Below are 24,207 nucleotides of genomic sequence, written 5' to 3'. Positions count from 1 at the left end.
AGAAGGTGTAGAGGGAAGCTGAATTCCTGGCTAGAGTGTCCTGACCAGACAGGAAGTTTGCTACAGATACACCAGACAGGAGGTTGGGATAATGAGGACAACAGAGAAAGCAGTTTGCATCAAAAGCAGAAGGAAAGCATGAACACAGAAAGGTTATAAAATAACTTTAATTTCCCAATATAAGTAAATTTATTAGAAAATTCAAAAATTGGTTTCATTGTTGGACATCCCTTTAATTTTCTATGCATTTTTTAAGAATAATAATTATAACCACTACACCTTTCGCATTCCTGCAGATGGTTCATTGCTAAACGTTGGGATGTCATCTAGTTTCTTTAACCTCCTTAGGCTTCTTTCACACTGCCGTTGCACTACGTCAAGAACTGCCGTTAAACTCTTTATTTCCCAAGTTTTATGGCCGTCATTTTGATGGGGTGCAAAGGGCAACTTACTAGTCTAGTCAATGGGGTCCGTCAGTTGCCGCTGTTTTTCAGCGGGAATAGCGGGAGAAAAATATGGCGCAAGCTGTATTTTTATCTCCTGCTATTTTCCCCGGTGGCCCCGACGGCCGTCACACTACTGTGTCCTTGACACTACCATGTCCGGTGGCCATGACGGCCGTACAGCAAACAATCAGAAGACTGCTTTACAGGGATGATCTCTCATGCATTTTTCATGTTAGAATATTATATTGTTTCATGTGGCAAAAGGCCCTGAGACCTCACTTTAAACCTGCTAGCCTAGATGTGCCTGTGGCGTTTCAACAATCTGCCCACTTAGGAGGTATTATACACCATCCAAAAATCAATATCCCTTGAGCACAGAGCTGAATATTAGGCTGAAAATGATTTGAGGACAAAAAATATCCTTTAACTCTGTGGCATTAGCGAGTTGACCTTGTGTCCTTCCATTACAATTTTATTTTATTCCTTTATTGTCTCTGGTTTTTCCTCTTAGGTATATGATCTCTTCCTTGATTCTCAGCTTACAGACTGGTATGGGATGACTATGTCAACAGACTCAGAACTCATTCCATGTGCAAATGACCCAAGTGGAGCATATTACTCGAACGCTTTTAGATATATACCCAAAGATGAAGACATATACAAACTGTTTGAGGTACTTTATATAAGTCTCTACTGTGTAGCAACTGTAGTAGAACAATACACCATTTATAGATAAAGACAATAGCCCTGATTTACAATTGTAAATCCGATATGCTTTGTCGGGTTGTGCACCAGAAATTCTGTCTGCCCCAGAATTTGCACCAGAATTGAAAAAAACCCGACCTACTCTCGATTTTATTGAGAAAACCAAAAAGGGGCATGGCCGATGTGGTAAGGGGCATGGCTACTGAAAAGGGGCGTATTCCCGACATTTTTACAAAAACCCAACATATTTACTAAGGTTTCCACAGAAAATGTGGTGGATTTGAGCTGAGGAAAACCAGACAGCTCAGAGCAGTTGTAAAAAAAAAGCAAAATGTAGGGAAATACAGTGGGAAAAAAATTGTAGCAGGTTTGCTGGGACTTGTAGTTAGACGGGAGAATTTAGTACAGGCCACACTGGATAGGCAGACTTGACTGACTTGTGACTGACAGAACGAAGACTTTAACTTCCTTGCACTTGACTTGTGGCTGCAGACTTGACTTGAGGCCTCCAATGTTCTGGACACACACACGGAGATGACTTGACTGAAGTGGACCTCAGCACAAGGAGGGAGAGGCTAGCTCCACCCAGGGTTTGTATGGGGGGGGGGGGGGATTAGCAAGCAACCCATAGGTTACCTTTGGGGTCAGCTGGTCCCTAGTACACATGGTACATTTACATGGTACAATCACATGGTACATTTATTAAAGGTACAATATACAATATAATACATAACCTATTTCCATGGGGGAAACAACTGCAGGGGGCCCTGGGGACACTGAGGGACACTGTCTGACAGGCCAGGGAAGGTAAAACACCATCCCATACTGGGCCACCACAGAAGTTTTATCCGATGAGAGTCCCAGCAGTCAGACCCTTCACCGGTCAGCTAGTTATTACCTCTCCTGTGAATAGAATATAACTTTAAACCTTGGGATAATCCCACTAACTATCATGTTTTTGATTGCAGGACATACAAATAAAAATCATAACTAGTGCTGAAGTTAGAAAACCTGTAGACTGTACTTATGATCCGGCTTTGCCATTTGGAGGTAATACAAGATCTGGGCTACACTAAATAAGACTTTTTGTAGCACTACTGATCAAGTCACATCTATAATCCAGAGAAATGAGAAATTTTATTATTTCCTGCTTCGCACTTTAGTACTCTAAGTGCACAAAGGTGTATTGTACAAAATGAGCTGTGGGTGTGATAGGGTAAATAGAACCTTGTAGCCTTTGATGATTAAATAGGTTCAGTACTGTCAGTTCTTGACATGCTCTCTTACATCTATATCCTATTGGTTAACACTAGGGGCCATTGATAAGGTTCTTTTTTTTTGTCCATCAGCATCTTTTTTTTCTAACAGAACATCCCAGTACATCGCATGTAATATTAATTCATAATTGCAATTGATATGCAAGTCTAGAACCTCTTAATAATCTGACCATTTTCCATTAATATTTGAAGATTTCTAATGGATGCCTTAAGACATTTTAAACACTTTATAAGATCAAGTTCATGTTAACCCCTTAAGGACTCATGACGTTCTCATACGTCTTCATTTCAGAGTCCTTAAGGACTCATGACGTATGAGAACGTCATGAGCTTTCCCGGCCCCCCGCAGCCAGCTGGAGCGAAGCCGATGCCCGATGCCTGCTGAAATCGTTCAGCAGGCATCGCGGCATATCGCCCAGGAGGACCCCCATGTCGGCGATGGCTGCAGATCCCTGTACAATTCAGCCCAGCGATCTGCGGCGGATTCCGGGTCAATCGGGTCTCCAGTGACCCGGTGACCCAGAATTACTGGCTGATCACAGCCATAGCCTGCAGGGGTGAGGTGGCACTGGTGCCACCTCATGAGCGCCCTGATTCGTCGGCCGGTTTACTGGCCGACCAATCAGGGCACCTGCTGCGGATGACACTCTCGCAACCCGATCCGCCCCTCTTCCGGAGGACGTGAGCGGGTGCAGAACGTGGACCCCGGCAGCTGGGGACCACGATCCCCGGCGTCCCTGTTGGGATCGGGGCCCCAGGAGCGGCGGCGAGGGACTGACCTGCAGTGGCGGCGTGGATCAGCAGTTGGAGGGGAGTGACAGCCTCCTGCTGTTGCTTAGCAACAGCTCCCAGCATGCAAAAAGGGCATGCTGGGAGCTGTAGTTATGCAACAGCAGGAGGCAGACCACCACAACTCCCAGCATTTCCTTATGGGCATGCTTGGTTGTGAAACACTGAGTTAGGTCACAAACTCAGTGATACATAACCAGTGTGCTTACAGCTGTTGCAAAACTAAAACTCTCAGCATGTACAGTCTGCCAGCGCATGCTGGGAGTTGTAGTTTTGCAACAGCTGGATGTTCCCCCCCTCCCCCCCCCCCAATGTGAACGTACAGGGTACACTCACATGGGCGGAGGTTTACAGTAAGTATCCGGCTGCAAGTTTGAGCTGCGGCAAATTTTCTGCCGCAGCTCAAACTGCCAGCGATAAACTACTGTGAACCCCCGCCCATGCGACTGTACCCTAAAAACACTACACTACACTAACACAAAATACATTAAAAAGTAAAAAACACTACATATACACATACCCCTACACAGCCCCCCTCCCCTCCCCAATAAAAATGAAAAACGTCTGGTACGCCACTGTTTCCAAAACAGAGCCTCCAACTGTTGCAAAACAACTACTCCTAGTATTAACACACAGCCACTGACTGTCTAGGCATGCTGGGAGTTTTACAACAGCTGGAGGCACCTTGTTTGGGAATCACTGACGTAGAATACTCCTATGTCCACCCCTATGCTAGTCCCTAATTTAGGCCTCAAATGGGCATGGTGCTCTCACTTTGGAGCCCTGTCATATTTCAAGGCAACAGTTTAGGGTCACATATGGGATATCGCTGTACTCCGGAGAAATTGTGTTACAAATTTTGGGGGGTATTTTCTGCTTTTACCCTTTTTAAAAATGTAAAATTTGGGGGAAAACAAGCATTTGACATAAAAAATTTTTTTTTTTTACATATGCAAAAGTAGTGAAACACCTGTGGGGTATTAAGGTTCACATTACCTCTTGTTACGTTCCCCGAGGGGTCTAGTTTCCAAAATAGTATGCCATGTGTTTTTTTTTGATGTTCTGGCACCATAGGGGCTTCCTAAATGCGGCATGCCCCCAGAGCAAAATTTGCTTTCAAAAAGCCAAATGTGACTCCTTCTCTTCTGAGACCTGTAGTGCGCCAGCAGAGCGCTTTTCACCCCCATATGGTATGTTTTCTGAATCGGGAGAAATTGGGCTTCAAATTTTGGGGGGTATTTTCTGCTATTACCCTTTTTAAAAATGCTAAACTTTTGGGAAACCAAGCATTTTAGGAAAAAAAAAATTTTTTTTTTACATATGCAAAAGTCGTGAAACACCTGTGGGGTATTAAGGTTCACTTTAGCCCTTGTTACCTTCCCCGAGGGGTCTAGTTTCCAAAATAGTATGCCATGTGGTTTTTTTTTTTGCTGTTCTGGCACCATAGGGGCTTCCTAAATGCGGCATGCCCCCAGAGCAAAATTTGCTTTCAAAAAGCCAAATGTGACTCCTTCTCTTCTGAGACCTGTAGTGCACCAGCAGAGCACTTTTCACCCCCATATGGGGTGTTTTCTGAATCTGGAGAAATTGTGCTTCAAATTTTGGGGGGTATTTTCTGCTATTACACTTTTTAAAAATGTTAAATTTTTGGGAAACCAAGCATTTTAGGTAAAAAAAAAAATTTTCTTTTTTTTTTTACATATGCAAAAGTCGTGAATCACCTGTGGGGTATTAAGGATCACTTTACCCCTTGCTATGTTCCCCGAGGGGTCTAGTTTACAAAATGGTAAGCCATGTGGGTTTTTTTTTTTTTGCTGTTCTGGCACCATAGGGGCTTCCTAAAGGTGACATGCCCCCCCAAAACCATTTGTCGCTCTTTCCCTTCTGAGCCCTCTACTGCGCCCGCCGAACACTTTACATGGACATATGAGGTATGTGCTTACTCCAGAGAAATTGGGTTTCAAATACAAGTAAAAATTTTCTCCTTTTTACCCCAAAAATTGGCTCTACAAGAACATGCAAGTGTAAAAAATTAAGATTGTAAATTTTCTCCTTCACTTTGCTGCTCTTCCTGTGAAACACCTAAAGGGTTAAAACACTGACTGAATGTCATTTTGAATACTTTGGGGGGTGCAGTTTTTATAATGGGGTCTTTTATGGGGTATTTCTAATATGAAGGCCCTTCAAATCGACTTCAAAACTGAACTGGTCACTGAAAAATACTGAGTTAGAAAATTTTGTGAAAAATGTGAAAATTGCTGCTGAACGAGGAAGCCCTCTGATGTCTTCCAAAAGTAAAAACTCATAAATTTTATGATGCAAACATAAAGTAGACATATTGTATATGTGAACCAAAAATTTTTTTTTATTTTGAATATCCATTTTCCTTACAAGCAGAGAGCAAAATTTTTAATTTTTTCATCAAATTTTGGGATTTTTCACCAAGAAAGAAGAAATTTTACCACTATGTTAAAGTAAAATATGTCACGAAAAAACAATCTCGAAATCAGAATGATAACTAAAAGCATTCCAGAGTTATTAATGTTTAAAGTGACAGTGGTCAGAATTGCAAAAAATGGCCGAGTCCTTAAAGGGGTACTCCGCCCCTAAACATCTTATCCCCTATCCAAAGGACCCCGGGGATCGCTGCTGCACGTAATGACGGGCAATACAGGGGCCAGAGCATCGTTATGTCACGGCTCCGCCCCTCGTGACGTCATGACCCACCCCGTCAAAACAAGTCTATGGGAAGGGGCGTGGCCCCCTGCCATAGACGTGCATTAAGGGGACGGGCTGTGATGTCATGAGGGGCGGAGCCAAGACTTCACGCTGCTCCGGCCCCTGTATCGCCCGTCATTACGCACAGAGTGAACTCGCTCTGTGCAGTAATGATGGCAGGGTGCTGCAGCGGCGATCCCCGGGGTCCCCAGCAGCGGGACCGCGGCGATCTAACGCGGCGATCTTATCCCCTATCGGCGATCCTATCCCCTATCCTTTGGTGGAGTATCCCCTTAAGGTGAAAAAGGGCTAAGTCCTTAAGGGGTTAAAAAGGTTCATTGTGCAGTTTGGTATAAGATCTGCTTCATAAAATGGACACTTAATTCTTTATGGAGATTAGCTAAGTATATTTTATTTGGTTTTAGTCTTTTTCAAGATTCTTTTTTTTTTTTTTATTCTTATAGGTGGTATTGGAATCATTCCAATGTATACTAGAGGTGGACCAGTCGCGGCAGATGGTATAATAGCAGGTCTTGGGGGAGCAGGTGCTGGGTTCGCATCCCCTCAACCTTTAGGAGCCTTTCCTGGGTTTGGGAATGAAATTTCAGATCCAATAAAAAAAATAGGGATCATTAGAAAGTATTTCCCAGAGACTTGGATATGGGAGTTGACACCTATTGGGTGAGTCACTGAGAGTTAATGCAAACACATATTACATTTTGCTTACAAAATTTGTAAATCAAAATAAAGTCACAGTCTTTATTCATGGATTGTGGGTGCTAGATATCTTGGATGAATATATATAGTGCATAAGCAAAAGTTAATCTTTCTTAGAAGCTCCTTACTCTTGCTCATGTTGAGAGTGACGCCCTTTTCCTACAATAGGACTTATAGAAAGGGTTGGTTAAGACAGGTGGACCCATTTGAGTCATACATTGAGGACTTGGTTAAAAAAAAAAACTATATTTGATAAAAATACACATATTTAGTACATCCACCCACACATACAACAGTATGACATGTCATTTAAAGAGGATCTGTCATCAAACCATATTTTCTAAACTAACTCAGATTCAATTCCCTAACTACTCCTAACACCCCTCCTGGTCTAAAATAAAACATTTCCAAGCTTTAAAAAGTTCTATATCATACCTTTCCCTTTACTCACATTGTGTGAGCTCCCGGCAGGAGAAAGTGGGCGTTCCCCAGAAGACGCAATATCACTAAAGCCTGCGAGAGCTGTGCTACACCATGCCCCGCATGCACTTCCTGAGTTTGGTCTCCTGCCAGGTCAGGAGGAAACCAAACTAACTATTTGACTTGCACAGGGAACAGAACAGAGCCACCCAGTGGCCGTTTTTTTTCAATCTCATTAAAAACATATAAAGGTTGAGAATTTTAACAGCAAGTAAAGAGAACGGTGTATTATATTTTCATTCCTCCATCCAAGTTACCACTATGTTATTAAATTGTTAACTTTCAACCTTACTATTACATTATAATTTAAGGAATCACAGCCATTTTTTATGTAGCCTCACCATTTTCACAGGCTCAAAAGTACTCAGACACTTGACTAGTCAGTTTTTTCATGGTCTGATGTGGCCGGTTTCTTTGACATATTATGAGAGGTGAAAAAAATTATATAAAAATATCAGTGACATAGCAGAAACCTCAAGAGTGGCCAAATCAACAATTTGGTACTTTCCAAAAAGAATGACGCACTGGCAAGCCTATAAGTCTATAAAGAGCACAGCTAAAAGGGGTGATTCAGGGCTCTGTCTGGTATTGCAATTATTTAAGAGAACGAAGATGAACTAAAATACCATAGAAAGATGTGATAATGTTTCTGGAAAAAAAGGAAAACTCTTTTTCTAGTCCTGGACAACCCCTTAAAGTGGATGATTACAGAATGGTTTCCTTGTTAAACCACTGAAAACACTTAGCAACAGAAAAGCCAGATTAGTATTTGGCAGAAAACACCTAAAAAAGCTGATATGAGGGTAGACATTAAGAATCATTTACTTTGCAGGCCCAATATACCCCAGTCGATCAACGATAAAAGGGACATTTAAAATATATTGGTCATGCTCATTGCTCATGTGACAGAAGGAAGCTCAGTAGGAGCGAAACATATGATGGGGTACATGCGTCCTAGGTAAGGGTCTGTACATGGCATAAAGTCCCAGTCTTTATGTATGGATTATGGGTGCTAGATATCTTGAATGGATAGATAAATAAGGGATAGCATAGGGACTGTTGACAAGTAAGCAAATATTGTAACCTGGGATCATTGTAACTTGAGGGACCACTGTTTAACTTATGTATTACTCACAATTGGTTAATTAATAATGTTTTATCTTTCAGTAACTCTGGTACGACTGAGCTGCATCACTCAGCTCCAGACACTATTACAGACTGGATGGCCGGAGCCATGTGTATGGGACCAGATGGGTTTGGCATTTCACCCCCTGTATCCTTAAGAGTTTTCCAGCCATTTTTTGTGGCCCTTGCCTTGCCATACTCTGTGGTCCGAGGAGAAACATTTATTCTAAAAGCCTCTGTGTTTAATTACTTGAAGCAATGTATAAAGGTGATTGGACAATCCTAATTTATCGATTTATTCCATCCTACATCCACTGGTGGTCATGGCACATGGCTGCTGGCTTCACATTATTGCTATAAGACACCACAGTTACAGTACTTGTTGAATGCTTATTCTGTTCACATTGAGCTGCATAGGAATAGTGGGTGCATGAAGTTTTAGTTGCTGGTAAGCCCCCTTCCCATGCCCTGAAGACCCTTACAGTGGGACATAATAATATAATAGCACTGTTAATAGTTATGCAATGTCATATGTATGGTTAAGAAATATTATAGTTATTAAACAATTATGAAGCCATTAAAGTGATCTGGTGAAAAAAAAAAAACAGCTTATCCCATAGGATAGGGAATAAGTGTCTGATTGTGGGGATCCCACTGCTGGGACTCCTCGCAGTCTTCTGAATGGGAGATGGTTTTCTTAATTCTTTTTGGTGCTTCCACAGAGAATGAATGCAATATGTGCCATCTGCAACATGTACTCCTCTCAGAGAGCCGAGTCTCCTCAAGAAACCAACTGCATATATTGTATTTGGTGCTTTTAAAAAAAGACTTAATGTCTCTCCATTGATATCATTGAGATTCACTGATTTGTTTTTTGGACAGGTCCAAACCACTTTACTACCTTCCCTTGAGCTAGAACAGGAGGCCTGCCCACAATGTCAGTACAGCAGCTGTCTGTGTGCAGATGAAAGTAAAACATTTCAATGGAACGTAAAAGCTGCAAAGCTAGGTGAGGTTTTACACTTTGTTTAAAAATGGATAAGGCTTGAAAAAAATGTTTAAAATCAGGTTGACCTGGTGCTTTCATGCAATCACGTGGTGTTTTGGATGCGTTCCAAGTGACCACTCTAGGTTGATGTCCTGAGCCAAATTAGACAATACGTGCATGGAGAGAAAAAACTCACGCTGACACACGAGGTCAAAATGGTTCTTTCTGATTTATTGTATTGTGTACAAACAAGATATATCCTTTAGTAGGATGTAGCACATTGTGTAAGCATTCTAATTGGTTAGCAGTCTACTTTATGTAAGCATTGCATAATATTTTCTGTGCCAAGCAGCATGGTCACACAGGGAATAATACAGGATGTAACGTCTAGAACAGCTGGAACAAACAAGGAGGGTCCTTACCTTCCTCTTGTGTGTCCGATTGCCGAATGACTGATCAGTGCCTGAGATCCAGGCATGAGCAGTCAAGCGGCAGTATCTTTGATCAATGTTATTCTATGGGATAACAATGATTAATGTAAAAGATCAGTGAGTGCAGTGTTATAGCCTTCTATGGGAGCTATAACATTGCAAAAAACTGTGAAAAAAAGTTAATAAAGATAATTTAACCCCTCGCCTAATAAAAGTTTGAATCACCCCCCCCCCCCCACTTTCTCCCATTTCTCCCATTAAAAAAAACCTGTATAAATAAAAATAAACATGTGGCATTGCCGCGTGCGGAAATATCCGGATTATAAAAATATATTGTTAATTAAACCACACGGTCAATGGCGTACTCACAAACAAAAATTTCAAAGTCCAAAATAGCGTATTTTAGGTCACTTTTTATGTCATGAAAAAATGAATAAAAAGCGATCAAAAAGTCCAATCAATACACAATTGGTACTGCTAAAAACTTCAAATGACGGAGCAAAAAGTTAGCCCTCATACCACCCGATACGCAGAAAAATAAAAAGTTATAGGGGTCAGAAAATGCCAATTTTAAACGTATACATTTTCGTGCATGTAGTTGTGATTTTTTCCCGAAGTACGACAAAATTAAACCTAGGGTAGGGTATCATTTTAATCATATGGACCTACAGAATAAATATAAGGTGTCATTTTTACCCAAAAATTTACTGCATAGAAACGGAAGCCCCCAAAAGTTACCAAATGGCGTTTTTTTCTTAAATTTTGTCACACAATGATTTTTTTCTCCGTTTCGCCGTAGATTTTTGAGTAAAATAACTGATCTCATTAAGAAGTAGAATTGGTGGTGCATGCAATAAGCCATCATATGGGTTTTTAGGTGCAAACTTGAAAGAAAAGTGCAAAAACAGAAAAACCCTGATTCCTTAATAGGTTAAGTGAGCTATGGTGTTTACGTATATGTAAGCTCAGTTTTGACAGGAGACTCAGGATCCTGTTCTCAAGATCGTATAGGGTCCCATAGTGTCCCAGTGCTGGGACCCCCTAAAGGGGTCATTTATGATTTATTTATTTCTATTGTAACAATGAAAATACACTAAATATTTGCTTATCTTCCAGTCCCCTTGAGAAAACTAAAGCAGAAAATGTATTGATTTCTATGGTAGATTGTTATAGGGTTGTGATAGGATGTTATAGGCCTCCCACATTATTATGGAGATTGTAACTTTCATTGTATTCCTGCCCTCTGAGGAATGGTAATCCTGTCTGAAAGTGGTCGCCAGTATGACCGCCACTCGAGATCAAGTTTATGGGTTTGGATTGGTAGAGGGAAAACAAAGTTCTACAATTACCCATACCCTCCCCTCATCCGTATCCTATTCCTGCTGATGGTTTATTTTGATGGATAAATGTTTTTTTCTCAACTTTGAACACTACGTTATTGTATGTAACAGTACATGAGACCAGAAGAGAAGTGATCTTTACAAAACACAAAGTGTTAGCTTATTGTGGGGGCTCAGTGGTTAAAGTAAAAACTGCAAGATTTAAAAATGTGAAATAAGCTTCTTTATATCTATTTTAGGGGAGGTGAACATCACTGTAAGAACAGAAGCTGTGAACACCCCAGACCTGTGTAATAATGAGGTGCCCCTTGTCCCTAAACAGGGGAATGTTGACACCGTGATAAAGCCTCTTATTGTTAAGGTGAGTGACCCTATATACTCCACATAAAAGCTCATGGAGAACCATAACATTTCTATAATCTTTTAGTTACCTAATACAATGTACACAATCCTCAGGCAGCATTATTTTTCATACTGAACATTCTTTATCTGCTTCTTCCTCTGGTTCCATAGCCAGGTGGGGTGTTGGTGGAGAAGTCTCACAACTCTATGATCTGCAACCAAGCAGGACGAGGTAGACAGCGATCTCATTGTACTCCTATAGGTGGAGTGTATATACTATGACACATATACTTCATTGACTTTCGGTACATTTCTTTGTTCTTTAGAAAATTTAAAAACAGAAAACATCTCACTGAAGTTACCGGGAGATATTCTAAAAGATTCTGAGAGAGCTTATCTGACTGTTGTGGGTAAGAAAATATTTTCTTTAAGTAGGATGAGGGCTCAAGTCCTTCAGGAACGCATGGGAACTGAGTTCCTGCACTTTTTTTCTGCAGGAACACCATTCCCATTAGCTGGAGTCCTGCAGGACCAGCCCTTGAGTGGAAATTTGAGTGGAAATCCCCTCACTTTTTTTTTTTCCACGACTTGACCCCTGAGTAGGATTATCCAGAAGTAGAAAAAAACATGGCTGCTTTCTTACAAAATCTAATCCTGGATGACCTTTAAGATAAGTCTACCTTAAAATAACTCATGTCCAATTGTTACAAAATATAAGAATCTACCATAACAGTATATTTATTTTTGTTTGCTTGTTATTTTTTTTTTTTTTTTTTTTTTTTACCTTCCTCTGCCTCATGTCTGCCTTTCTTTGAAAGCCTTGCTTTGGGCAACTCAGCAACTATTCCTCTGGACAGGTTTTGATAAATCTTTATAAAACAACTCAAGTGTGATTATATGTCAAATCACATTCACCTAATAGAAATATGTGTCTAAAAAAAATACACTTTGTATAAGAAAATGCATCAAAACTGCACATAATGTAAACAAACCTCAACCCACTTATGGGTCTTAGCAGTTTAGGCTTCTGGCATCTAGCCAGGTGAATAGGTTGGTCTAATTATGATGAGACTCCACGCCTTCCCTGCAAAGCTAGAGGCATTATGGGAGATGTAGGTATGATTAGATAATAATGTTTAGTGCGGAAATGCAAATCAGTTTTGCTACACTGCTTGCCACATCAGCTAAAGAAGGTAAGCACAAAGCATACACAAGAACTTACTCTCCAATAGCCTATGCTAAACCCAGAGAGCTTCTTCAAATATATTCCATTTACTATTGCTTCTTTTTTTCTTCTAGGGGATATGATGGGCACAGTCCTTGAGCACTTAGACCATCTGCTGTCCATGCCTTCTGGTTGCGGTGAACAAAATATGGTTCGCTTTGCCCCAAATATTTTTGTTCTGCAATATCTAGAAAAGACTAAGCAACTGAACAGTGAAAATAAGAATAAAGCCACTAACTTCATGAAGAATGGTGAGGCATCAAAGATATCAGCTCAAGTTTAGTCAAAGATCAGCATATCCCTTCTATCCAGATGCAACATAATTGCTGCCATTCTTCTACATGATTCCACATGCTTCTCACTGGAGAAATGCTGCCATACCCATTTCCTGCCACCCCACTAATGCCTTCTCTCTCCCCCTCAGTCTTCTTTCAGCCCACAATAAATCTTATCTCCCTTATCCACCCCATCCCCTCTCTATGCCCCTGCAGTAACTATTTTCTGCATCTGCCTGTTGGACATTTAAGTAATACTTTACCAAGACAGAGGTCCAGCAACTTCAGCCTGAAAGTAACATGATCAGGAGAGGTCTCATAGACTCTGGTCTACTGATTGTTTTACTCTTTGGCTGTGGTGATTAACCAGGAGTTTTAAACATCACATGGCCAGACCAATGTCATGGTAAAGTATGATTTCTCTGTCTGGGCTGTCTGTTATACTCTCAGGCTGCATAAGAAATATGTGTACTAAGTTTAATCCAAATATCTCCATCTGTTGAGACGTTATGATGGGACACAAGGTTTCAATGGTCTCACACCATAATTTTCCTTTGAAAATGATGGTGAGGTCATTGAAACGTCACAGCACATTGGGGTAAATAGAGACCCTTTTTCTTCACTATTTTGGAGTGCCACTGCCTTCTTTTACGTGATTGCATATGGCGGATCCTGGAATGGGGCCCAGGAAGGTTGGCACCCATGCATTATAGGACTGGGAGTGCTGCTTTGTCTTTTGTAATATCTACATATATCTATATATAAATATATAGATATATGGACAAAAAAGTATTTAAAAAAAGCCACCAATTGTGCAAGTTCACCCACTTAAAAAGATGAGAGAGGCAGCCTATAATTTTCATCATAGGTATACCTCAACTATGAGAGACAGAATGAGAAAAAAAAATCATAAGATCACATTGTCTGATTTTGAAAGAATTTATTTGCAAATTATGGTGGAAAATAAGTATTTGGTCACCTACAAAGAAGCAAGATTTCTGGCTCTCACAGACCTGTAACTTCGTTAAGAGTCTCCTTTGTCCTCCACTTGTTACCTGTATTAATGGCACATGTCTGAACTTGTTATCAGTATAAATGAAACCTGTCCACAACCTTAAACAGTCACACTCCAAACTCCACTATGGCCAAGACCAAAGAGCTGTCGAAGGCCACCAGAAACAAAATTGTAGACCTGCACCAGGCTGGGAAGACTGAATTTGCAACAGGCAAGCAGCTTGGTGTGAAGAAATCAACTGTGGGAGCAATTATAAGATAATGGAAGGCATACTGATAATCTCCCTTGATCTGGGGCTCCAAGTAAGATCTCACCCCGTGGTGTCAAAATGATCACAAGAACTGTGAGCAATAATCCCAGAACCACACATGAGGACCTAGTGAATTACCTGCACAAAGGCTACCAACAGTAACACACTATGCTGCCAGGGACTCAAATCATGCAGTGCCTGACATGTCCCCTGCTTAAGCCAGTACATGTCTGGGCCGTCTGAAGTTTGCTAGAGAGCATTTGGATGATCCAGAAGAGGAATGAGAGAATGTCATATGGTCAGATGAAACCAAAGTAGAACTTTTTGGTAAAAACTCAACTCGTCGTCTTTGGAGGAGAAAGAATGCTGAGTTGCATCCAAAGAACACCATACCTACTGTGAAGCATGGGGGTGGAAACATCATGCTTTGGGTTTGTTTTTCAGCAGAGGGACCAGGGCGACTGATCTGTGTAAGGGAAAGAATGAATGGTGCCATGTATCGTGAGATTTTGAGTGAAAACCTTCTTCCATCAGCAAGGGTATTGAAGAAAAAATGTGGTATGACAATGATCCCAAACACACCGCCCAGGCAAAGAAGGAGTGGCTAGCCAGTCTCCAGATCTCAACCCCATAGAAAACCCTTGGAGGGAGTTGAAAGTCAGTGTTGCCCAGCGACAGCCCCAAAACATCACTGCTCTAGAGGAAATCTGCATGATGGAATGGGCCAAAATACGAGAGAGAGAGAGAGAGAGAGAGAGAGAGAGAGAGAGAGAGAGAGACATAGTATACTGGCCAATCACGTCTAGTGAAGCTCCGATCACGTGACGGAGTGAAACGTAATATGTTATGTCCTCCATCTTAAAAGAGGGCAAGGAGAGTAAAGACTGAATAATAAAGGAGAACTAATCAAATAATGAAAAAAAAGGAGAATATCCTTGTCCATGGCTCTATGGACTATGATTCTTAGCTCCACATTATGTTATGAGCTGAAATGGCATCGGCCCGCAATACAATCATCCTACACCATTCGTCGGCACTATTACCCCTCCCCTTGTCTGTTGGCATCCACCTTCATATTGCACCCCACACCAAGGGAGCAAAAATGAATCCTGTGTGTGTGTTAGGCCGTAATAGCCTCCATCACACACCCAGATATGCGGAGCCTATATCTACAGTATATAAACATATGCTGAGTTTTATATATATGTATGTATTGCAGTATTATAGATCAATTATTACTTCCTGTTTCCTCTTCCTGTGAGCAGCAACAAGATTCTGCTAGACTTCTGTAAATTACATTTTGTTTGAAAATTTTGGAAAAAAAATGTTTCCCTAATGCTATACTTCTATAACCATATATACCGTATACTGTGCCTATAGAGATCAATATAAACAGCTAAAAGCAGCCACATAGATGATAATTAGATAACAATGTCTAAAGTTCTAGTTTACATTTTTATCTTCAGAAATGTACGAATCTTAGCTTTTTCCTGGTTTATATTGGAACCATATATTATATATAGAAACCAGAACAAATTCCTTGTGGTTTTCCAGGATACCAGAGACAACTGACATATAAACGTGATGATGGATCGTACAGTGCATATGGTAAAGGGGACCCAGAAGGAAATACATGGTGAGTATTTTAATATTATAAAATTGGTAAAGCCAGATGAATAAATATTATTCATTTATGACTACATAGCGGATCAGCATGGGCGCAAATGTTGCAGCATAAGATTAAACCTGTGGAATGGCTGAGATCTGTAGTCCTCCATCAGTCATGGTCTATGTCATGCTGGTCACACTGGCATAATGGCTTTCTCAGGGTATTACCACATATCTTGGACTGGCGCAGTGATAAGAGGGCAGTAATACAGGTGTTAGTAGTTCTAGTTCCCCTGGGGAACACCCTTTCTGATGTATGGCCTTGCAGTGTTTAAAGGGGTACTTCGGTGGAAAACTTTTTTTTTAAAATCAACTGATGCCATAAAGTTAAACAGATTTGTAAATTACTTCTATTAAAAAAAAATCTTAATCCTTCCAGTACTTATTAGTGGGCTGTATACTATAGAGGAAATTATTTTCTTTTTGGATTTCTTTTCTGTAACTAGAGAGCACTGTGGTCATGACAGAAAAGAAATCCAAAAAGAAAATAATTTCCTCTGTAGTATACAGCCGCTAATACATACTGGAAGGATTAAGAATTTTTAATAGAAGTAATTTACAAATCTGTTTAACTTTCTGGCACCAGTTGATTTAAAAAAAAAGTTTTCCACCGGAGTACCCCTTTAACCCCCCCCTATGAGTACATCCTTGGTCCCGCTCCCGTGATATAACGCGGTGTCCCACGGTGACCCCGCATCATATCACGGCGGGCCCGGCGTCATAGTGAAGCCGGGACCCACCGCTAATAGCGTGCGGCACTGATCGCTAACCCTTTAGCCGCGCGCTCAAAGCTGAGCCACGCGGCTAAAAGTGAAAGTAAAAACTGCCAGTTAGCTCAGTGGGATGTTCGGGATTGCCGCGGCAAAATCGCGGCATCCCGAACAGCTGACAGGACAGCGGGAGGGCCCCTACCTGCCTCCTCGCTGTCTGATCGCTGAATGACTGCTCAGTGCCTGAGATCCAGGCATGAGCAGTCAAGCAGCAGAATCATCGATCACTGGTTTCCTATGAGAAACCAGTGATCAATGATGAAGATCAGTGTGTGCAGTGTTATAGGTCCCTATGGGAGCTATAACACTGCAAAAAAAAAAAGTGAATAAAGATCATTTAACCCCTCCCCTATTAAAAGTTTGAATCACCCCCCTTTTCCCATAAAAAAAACACAGTGTAAATAAAAATAACAATAAACATATATGGTATCACCGTGTGCGGAAATTTCCGAATTATAGAAATATATTGTTAATTAAACCGCACGGTCAAAAAAATTCCAAAGTCCAAAATAGTGCATTTTTGGTCACTTTTTATATCATGAAAAAATGAATAAAAAGCGATCAATAAGTCCTATCAATGCAAAAATTGTACCGTTAAAAACTTCAGATCACGGCACAAAACATAAGCCTTCAAACCGCCCCATACGCGGAAAAATAAAAAAGTTATAGTGGTCAGAAGATGACAATTTTAAACGTATTAATTTTCCTGCATGAAGTTATGATTTTTTCCAGAAGTACGACAAAATCAAACCTATATAAGTAGGGTATCATTTTAATCGTATGGACCTACAGAATAAAGATAACTACTACATAGAAACGGAAGCCCCCAAAAGTTACAAAACTGCGTTTTTTTCAATTTTGGCGTACAATGATTTTTTTTCCGTTTCACCGTAGATTTTTGGGCAAAATGACTGACGTCATTACAAAGTAGAATTGGTGGCGCAAAAAATAAGCAATCATATGGATTTTTAGGTGCAAAATTGAAAGAGTTATGATTTTTTAAATGCAAGGAGCAAAAACGGAAAAACCCCTGGTCATTAAGGGGTTAATGGTGTCTGTAATGGTAAAGTGCAGAAGGCCAAACATGGTAGTATCTGAATAAGGCACAGTCTTTACTGAATTAGCATTTTCCTCCACAATAGAAGATACTGACTCTGAAACGGCTGGACCAGTGGTAATTCCAAAAGATCAGGTATATGCAAGGGTACCTGAAGCACTTTTGCCTATGTTGGGTCACTAGTCTCTTTTTTGACTCTTTTGCTGGAGTAGTTCCTTGTTGGTTGGCTCCCTACTGATGAAACAGTTTATACTCTTAGATGATGCTGCCACAAGAGCCTAGGCCTGGCCCAAGACCTACTGGGGTATCTAGGTCACTGCTCTGGGGTCCTTGTACAGCTTCTCTCCAAAGGCTTTATGACGCACTCCACTCACAGGAGGAACTAGGCTTAGAAGAAGACCAGGATTTTTCCATTACATGGAGTAGGTTTTGTTCAGGCTATCCTGGGATTCAAGCTTACTAACAGAAGGAGGATGGTTAGGGAGATCCCCTCCCACATTTCACTGTAAACTACTTCCTCCTAATTTCTAAAGAGAGGGGGGTTCAGGGCAAGCTCACCCCCTCTATCCAGAAGACCCTTTGCGTGGGCAGGTTGACATTTTAGCTATGAACCATACTAGGAGCAAATGCAAGTACAATACAAAGTATTGGTAAACAGATACATACAATACAAAATATTACAGAGATATCAAATACATATGAAGAATGGACAACACCCAACTACAGACCCTGCAGGGATTATTTTGGTAGTATTCACATTTCCTTCACCTACTGTACCATTTATTTTATTAGGTTGACTGCTTTTGTTGTAAAGTCATTCAGTAAATCTCGACCTTACATCTTTATTGATGAAGTTCAGCTCAACTCTTCTTACGCTTGGTTAACAAGAAACCGATACTACACTGGATGCTTCCAAAATGTGGGAAAGCTGTTCCAAACATCCATGAAGGTATAATCATGTATATTGGAAATCTATGGGGAAAAATTAACAAAGAGAACAGAAAACTAAACCCCTCTTGGGTTGGTAAATGTCACCACAACCCGTCTTTTCAAAAAAGCGAGTCCCATTTGTTTTTCTTATCTTTACTTCCTATGGGAAAACATGGCAACCCTTTAACCAGTTTTCCAGTGCCATGTGTGCCTGCATTCTGGGGTTGATTTTGAATAGAGTCCTTCATAGTTGTATAGAAGATTTTATGCTGAAATTCTATTTATGTCACAGGGGGGAGTTGAAGATGACGTGTCCCTATCCACCTATGTAACCATAGCCTTATTGGAGGCAGGTAAATCTCCACATGTAAGTTATTACCATATATTCATTGTATAGTCTTTGCCTTTGCATGTTTTTAAAACAGGTACTGAAATTTAGGCATATCTGCCCTACCAACCGGAAGTGGAAGTAGAAAAAATAACAATGAATTTAAAGAGTACCTGTCATCAAACCATATTTTCTAAACTAACTCAGATTATATTCCCTAATTACTCCTAACAACCCTCCTGCCCTTAAAAAAAATTGTGTCAGCTCCCGACAGGAGAAAGTGGACGTTCCCCAGCAGGCGCGAGGTCACTGAAGCCTGCGAGAGCTGTGCCCCACCATGCTCCACACACACTTCCTGAGTTTGGACTTCTGCAAGTCCAAGTGGAGACCAGACTAACTGTTTGACTTGTGTCAGGGAACAGAAAAGAGCCACCTAGTGGCTGTATTTTTCAATCACATAAAAAATATAGAAAGGTAGAGAATATTAACAGAAAGTAAATAGCAAAGTTTCTTATAATAACACAAGGAACAATATATTATAAGTTTAGATTGGTGACAGGTACTCTTTTTTTTATAATTTTGTAATACATGCTATTATAAGTTTTAAGGTTTTATGGCTCTCTCTACATTGAATAATATTTTTGCTTAGAGAATCCTTTGGTGATGAGTTAGGTCACAGGGTTTCCTAATGCTTTAACCGTCAATGATCAACTGTATTCTACGAGGGTACCCACCAGAAAGAATCAGTCCTCTCAGTAGCACCAGCCAATGGGCCGTCCATGTAATGCATGGACTTGTTGGGTCATACACGGTAAAATATGCTGTAATGATAGCACCTGGTTAGGCTGTGCATGTTGCTCTCTGGTCAGGTAAGAGTTACAGGCCTGGGCAAGTAAGGTGGGGTATTTTGTTCCCATTTTCCCCTTAAAGAGGTACTCCGGTAGAATTTTTTTTTTTCAAATCAACTGGTGCCAGAAACTTAGATCTTTACCCTTCCAGTACTTTTTAGCAGCTGTATACTACAGAGAAAATTATTTCCTTTTTTTTATTCATTTTTTGTCTTGTCCACAGTGCTCTCTACTGACACCTGATGCCCGTATCAGGAACTGTCCAGAGCAGGAGAAAATCCCCATAGCAAACCTATGCTGCTCTGGATACGGGCATCAGGTGTCAGCAGAGAGCGCTGTGGACAAGACAAAAAAGAAATTCAAAAAGAAAAGAATTTCCTCTGTAGCATACAGCTGCTTAAAAGTACTGGAAGGGTAAAGATTTTTTAATAGAAGTAATTTATAAATCTTTTTAACTTTCTGGCACCAGTTGTTTTCTACTGGAGTACACCTTTAACCCCTTAAGGACGCAGCTCAGTTTCACCTTAAAGGGGTATTCCGCCCCTAGACATCTTATCCCCTATCCAAGGGATAGGGGATAAGATGTCAGATCGCCGCGGTCCCGCTGCTGGGGACCCCCGGGATCCCCGCTGCGGCAACGCGCTATCATTAGTTCGCTCTGTGCGTAATGACGGGCGATACGGGGGACGGAGCAGCGTGACGTCCCTCGTGACATCACGGCCCGTCCCCGTAATGCAAGTCTATGGGAGGGGGCGTGACGACCGCCACGCCCCCTCCCATAGACTTGTATTGAAAGGGGCGGGCCGTGACATCATGAGGGGCGTAACGATGCTCCGGCCCCTGTACCGCCCATCATTACGTGCAGAGCGAACTCGCTCTGTGCTGTAATGATAGCGCGGTGCCGCAGCGGGGATCCCAGGGGTTCCCAGCAGCGGGACAGCGGCGATCTGACATCTTATCCCCTATCCTTTGGATAGGGGATAAGATGTCTAGGGGCGGAATACCCATTTAAGGACGGAGCCATTTTTTGCAATTCTCACCACTGTCACTTTAACCATTAATAACTCTAAGATGCTTTTACCGATTATTCTGATTCTGAGATTGTTTTTTCGTGACATATTCTACTTTATTTTAGCGGTAAATTTTCGTCGTTACTTGCATGCTTTCTTGGTGAAAAATCCCCAAATTTCATGAAAATTTAGAAAATTTAGCATTTTTCTAACTTTGAAACTCTCTGCTTGTAAGGAAAATTCATATTCCAAATACATTTTATATTGATTCACAAATACAATATGTCTACTTTATGTTGGCATCCAGGGACGTGCACAGACATTTTGGAGGGCAGGGGCTCAAGTAAAAAAAGAGGGCACTTTTCATAATTTAAAAAACGTCTGCCAGACTTAATGGGCAGATGTGCTGCTGCCCAGGGATACAGTGGACTCCAGCCGGGCATCCTCAACATTCCTATGCCCATAAAAGTTGGTGTTTTTGTAAAATCGAGTCAAGAACAGTTTCTCTGAGGTCTGCCATGTGTATATACACTTTGGCTGTGCTGTCAGTCTTATTTACAGAAAACATGTGACAGCTGCCCTATAATATACTGTATTATAGAGGAGATTCATCAAAACCTGTGCAGAGAAAGAGAGGTGCAGTTGTCCATAGCAACCAATCAGATCGTTTTGCTGAGGGCTTTTCCTCTGCAAAGGTTTTAATAAATCTCTTCCTATATGCCCCGGTCTGACCTCTATATGACAGAACCAATCACCCATCACCAATCACCCAGCACCCATCCCCCATCACCCAGCACCAATCACCCAGCACCCAGCACCCAGCACCCATCCCCCATCCCCCATCACCAATCACCCAGCACCCAGCACCCATCACCAATCACCCATCACCCAGCACCCATCACCAATCACCCATCCCCCATCACCCAGCACCAATCACCTATCCCCAATCACCCATCCCCAATCACCCAGCACCAATCACCCATCCCCCAGCACCCATCACCCATCCCCAATAACCCAGCACCCACCATATGCAGGAATCTCCACACACCTCTGGTTCTTACACTGAAGAGATGGACACCACACTAATATATACTTACATTCTACAATATACAAGAGTTGGCAAAAAAAAGAATTATAAATATACAAAGATGGCCAGGCATAGCACAGCATACAGGATGGAGGCTGGGAAGCTCCGCCTCCATTGTGCACAAGACTGACTTTGCATACTAGCAATGTGGGGCAATACCTAGAAAGCGGGAAGACCAATTTTTGCATACTGCACTGTAACCTAGTGTATTGGGTTTAGTGCGAGTAAACAGCCTGTCAGTTTCCCTTTAATTATAGACCGTACCCCCTTTATTCCCTATATACTGTGCCACCATTCATCTATTCCCTATATACAGTGCCACCATTAATGAACTATATACTGTGCCACCATTCATCTATTAATTCCCTATATACTGTGCCACCATGAATGAACTATATACTGTGCCACCATTAATGAACTATATACTGTGCCACCATTAATGAACTATATACTGTGTCACCATTAATGAACTATATACTGTGCCACCATTCATCTATTAATTCCCTATATACTGTGCCACCATTAATGAACTATATACTGTGCCACCATTCATCTATTAATTCCCTATACACTGTGCCACCATTAATGAGATATATACTGTACCACTATTATTTAACTATTCTGTGCCACCACTAAGGCTGCGTTCACACATGCGTATTTTCTGCTGCAGATTTGCTTTAGCAGATTTCTCTTCCCATTGTCAATAAGAAGCAAAATCTGCAGCAAAAATAGGCACATGTGAACGCACCCTAAGGATCTATACACAGTGCCAGCATACATAAAAATATAATGCTCCAATATAATGAAATATATACTGTGCGTCCATAAATTCCCTATATACTGTGCTTACATTCCTCCAATAATTCCCTAATAATGTGCTTCATACAATACATACAAGCACATAACATAAAGACACATACAGTACATGGGTAATATACACACATACAAAAAGACACTTTGACACATACATACAGGTACAAATATACATTAAGAAACATAAATACACAGACACATATAACATGGAATATATACTAAAAGATATAGCCAATAAGCACATCATACATACAGGTACACACATACAATCACTCACAGATATATACACACATACAGAGATTCACTTGCTCATATATATATATATATATATATATATATATATATATATATATATATACACACATACATACATACATACACACATACACACACACACATATACACATACATACATGCATACACACATACACACACATATACACATACATACACACATATACATACACACATATACACACATACATACACATACACACATACATACATACATACACACACACACATATACACACATACATACATACATACACGCATACATACATACATACATACACACATACAAACATACGCATACACACACATACATACATACACATATATACATACATACATACATACACACACATATACATACACATATACATACACACATACATACATACATGCATACACACATACACACACATATACACATACACACACATACACACATATACATACACACATACATACATACACACATACATACATACACACATACATACATACATATATACATACACACATACATACACACATACATACACACACATACATACATACACATACATACTTATACACATACATACATACATACATACATATACATACACACATACATACACACACACATACATACACACATACATATATACATTCATGGATGTGGAAATCCTATAGCCCAACGCCCGGGAAAAGTAGTTTTGGGTGCCGGGCAGGTGAATTGTTTATAGATTTAGCCCTGTATCGGGCAGGGACAGACAGACTTCCCCCTTATTTTTCTTTAATGTCGGTGTGAGGCGCAGGAGCCGATGGAAGTCTACACCTCACACCGGCGCTCAGAGTGTATGGAGGGGGCGGCGGCCTCCAGCTGACTGCAGAGCCCCCTTATCTCCCCTCCCGGAGGATGGACGGAGTTCAGAAGACACAGCAGGGGGAGGGAAAGGATGTCCACAGCTCCGTACACAGCTCTCCCGCTCCCCCTAATCTGTCTCCACAGGACCTAATCCACCACGGGGAGGTTGCTTGTTTGCACGGGGAAAACACAGAGCAGGGGGGGGGGGGGGGGGGGAGGAGAGGACGGAAATCTCACCTCACACCGGCCGGGACTACAGCTCTGATGTCCACTCATGGCGGCTCAGGTGAGGAGGCCGAGAATACAGGCGACAGGATGGGTGGTTGTATATGTATGGTGTGAGTGTATGTGTGTATGCAATGTATGATGGGGGGCAGCGGCAGGTGTATGTATGGTGTATATCAGTGTTTCCCAACCAGGGTGCCTCCAGCTGTTGCA

General features: G+C 41.2%; 1 protein-coding gene across 5 annotated transcripts in view; it reads left to right on the top strand.

The window, feature by feature from the left end:
- Positions 1-24,207, top strand: part of LOC130281664 (alpha-2-macroglobulin-like protein 1) — a 123,984-nt gene that overhangs the window by 64,789 nt on the left and 34,988 nt on the right. For all 5 annotated transcript variants that reach the window (XR_008846069.1, XM_056529123.1, XM_056529124.1 and 2 more), the window contains 12 exons: positions 958-1,119; positions 2,120-2,201; positions 6,400-6,616; positions 8,300-8,525; positions 9,140-9,266; positions 11,256-11,377; positions 11,530-11,590; positions 11,685-11,768; positions 12,658-12,834; positions 15,678-15,759; positions 18,411-18,567; positions 18,841-18,915. Coding sequence is in view for 4 of the 5 variants with exons in the window: in XM_056529123.1 (XP_056385098.1) it covers positions 958-1,119; positions 2,120-2,201; positions 6,400-6,616; positions 8,300-8,525; positions 9,140-9,266; positions 11,256-11,377; positions 11,530-11,590; positions 11,685-11,768; positions 12,658-12,834; positions 15,678-15,759; positions 18,411-18,567; positions 18,841-18,915 (1,572 nt within the window). In the remaining variant the exon portion in view is untranslated. The remainder of the gene's footprint in view (positions 1-957; positions 1,120-2,119; positions 2,202-6,399; positions 6,617-8,299; positions 8,526-9,139; positions 9,267-11,255; positions 11,378-11,529; positions 11,591-11,684; positions 11,769-12,657; positions 12,835-15,677; positions 15,760-18,410; positions 18,568-18,840; positions 18,916-24,207) is intronic.

Source organism: Hyla sarda, chromosome 7, assembly GCF_029499605.1.
Source record: "Hyla sarda isolate aHylSar1 chromosome 7, aHylSar1.hap1, whole genome shotgun sequence".
NCBI classification, from domain to species: Eukaryota; Metazoa; Chordata; class Amphibia; order Anura; family Hylidae; genus Hyla; species Hyla sarda.
The sequence above is the reverse complement of the archived record's forward strand: the minus strand, read 5'-3'. Positions and strand labels throughout refer to the sequence as shown.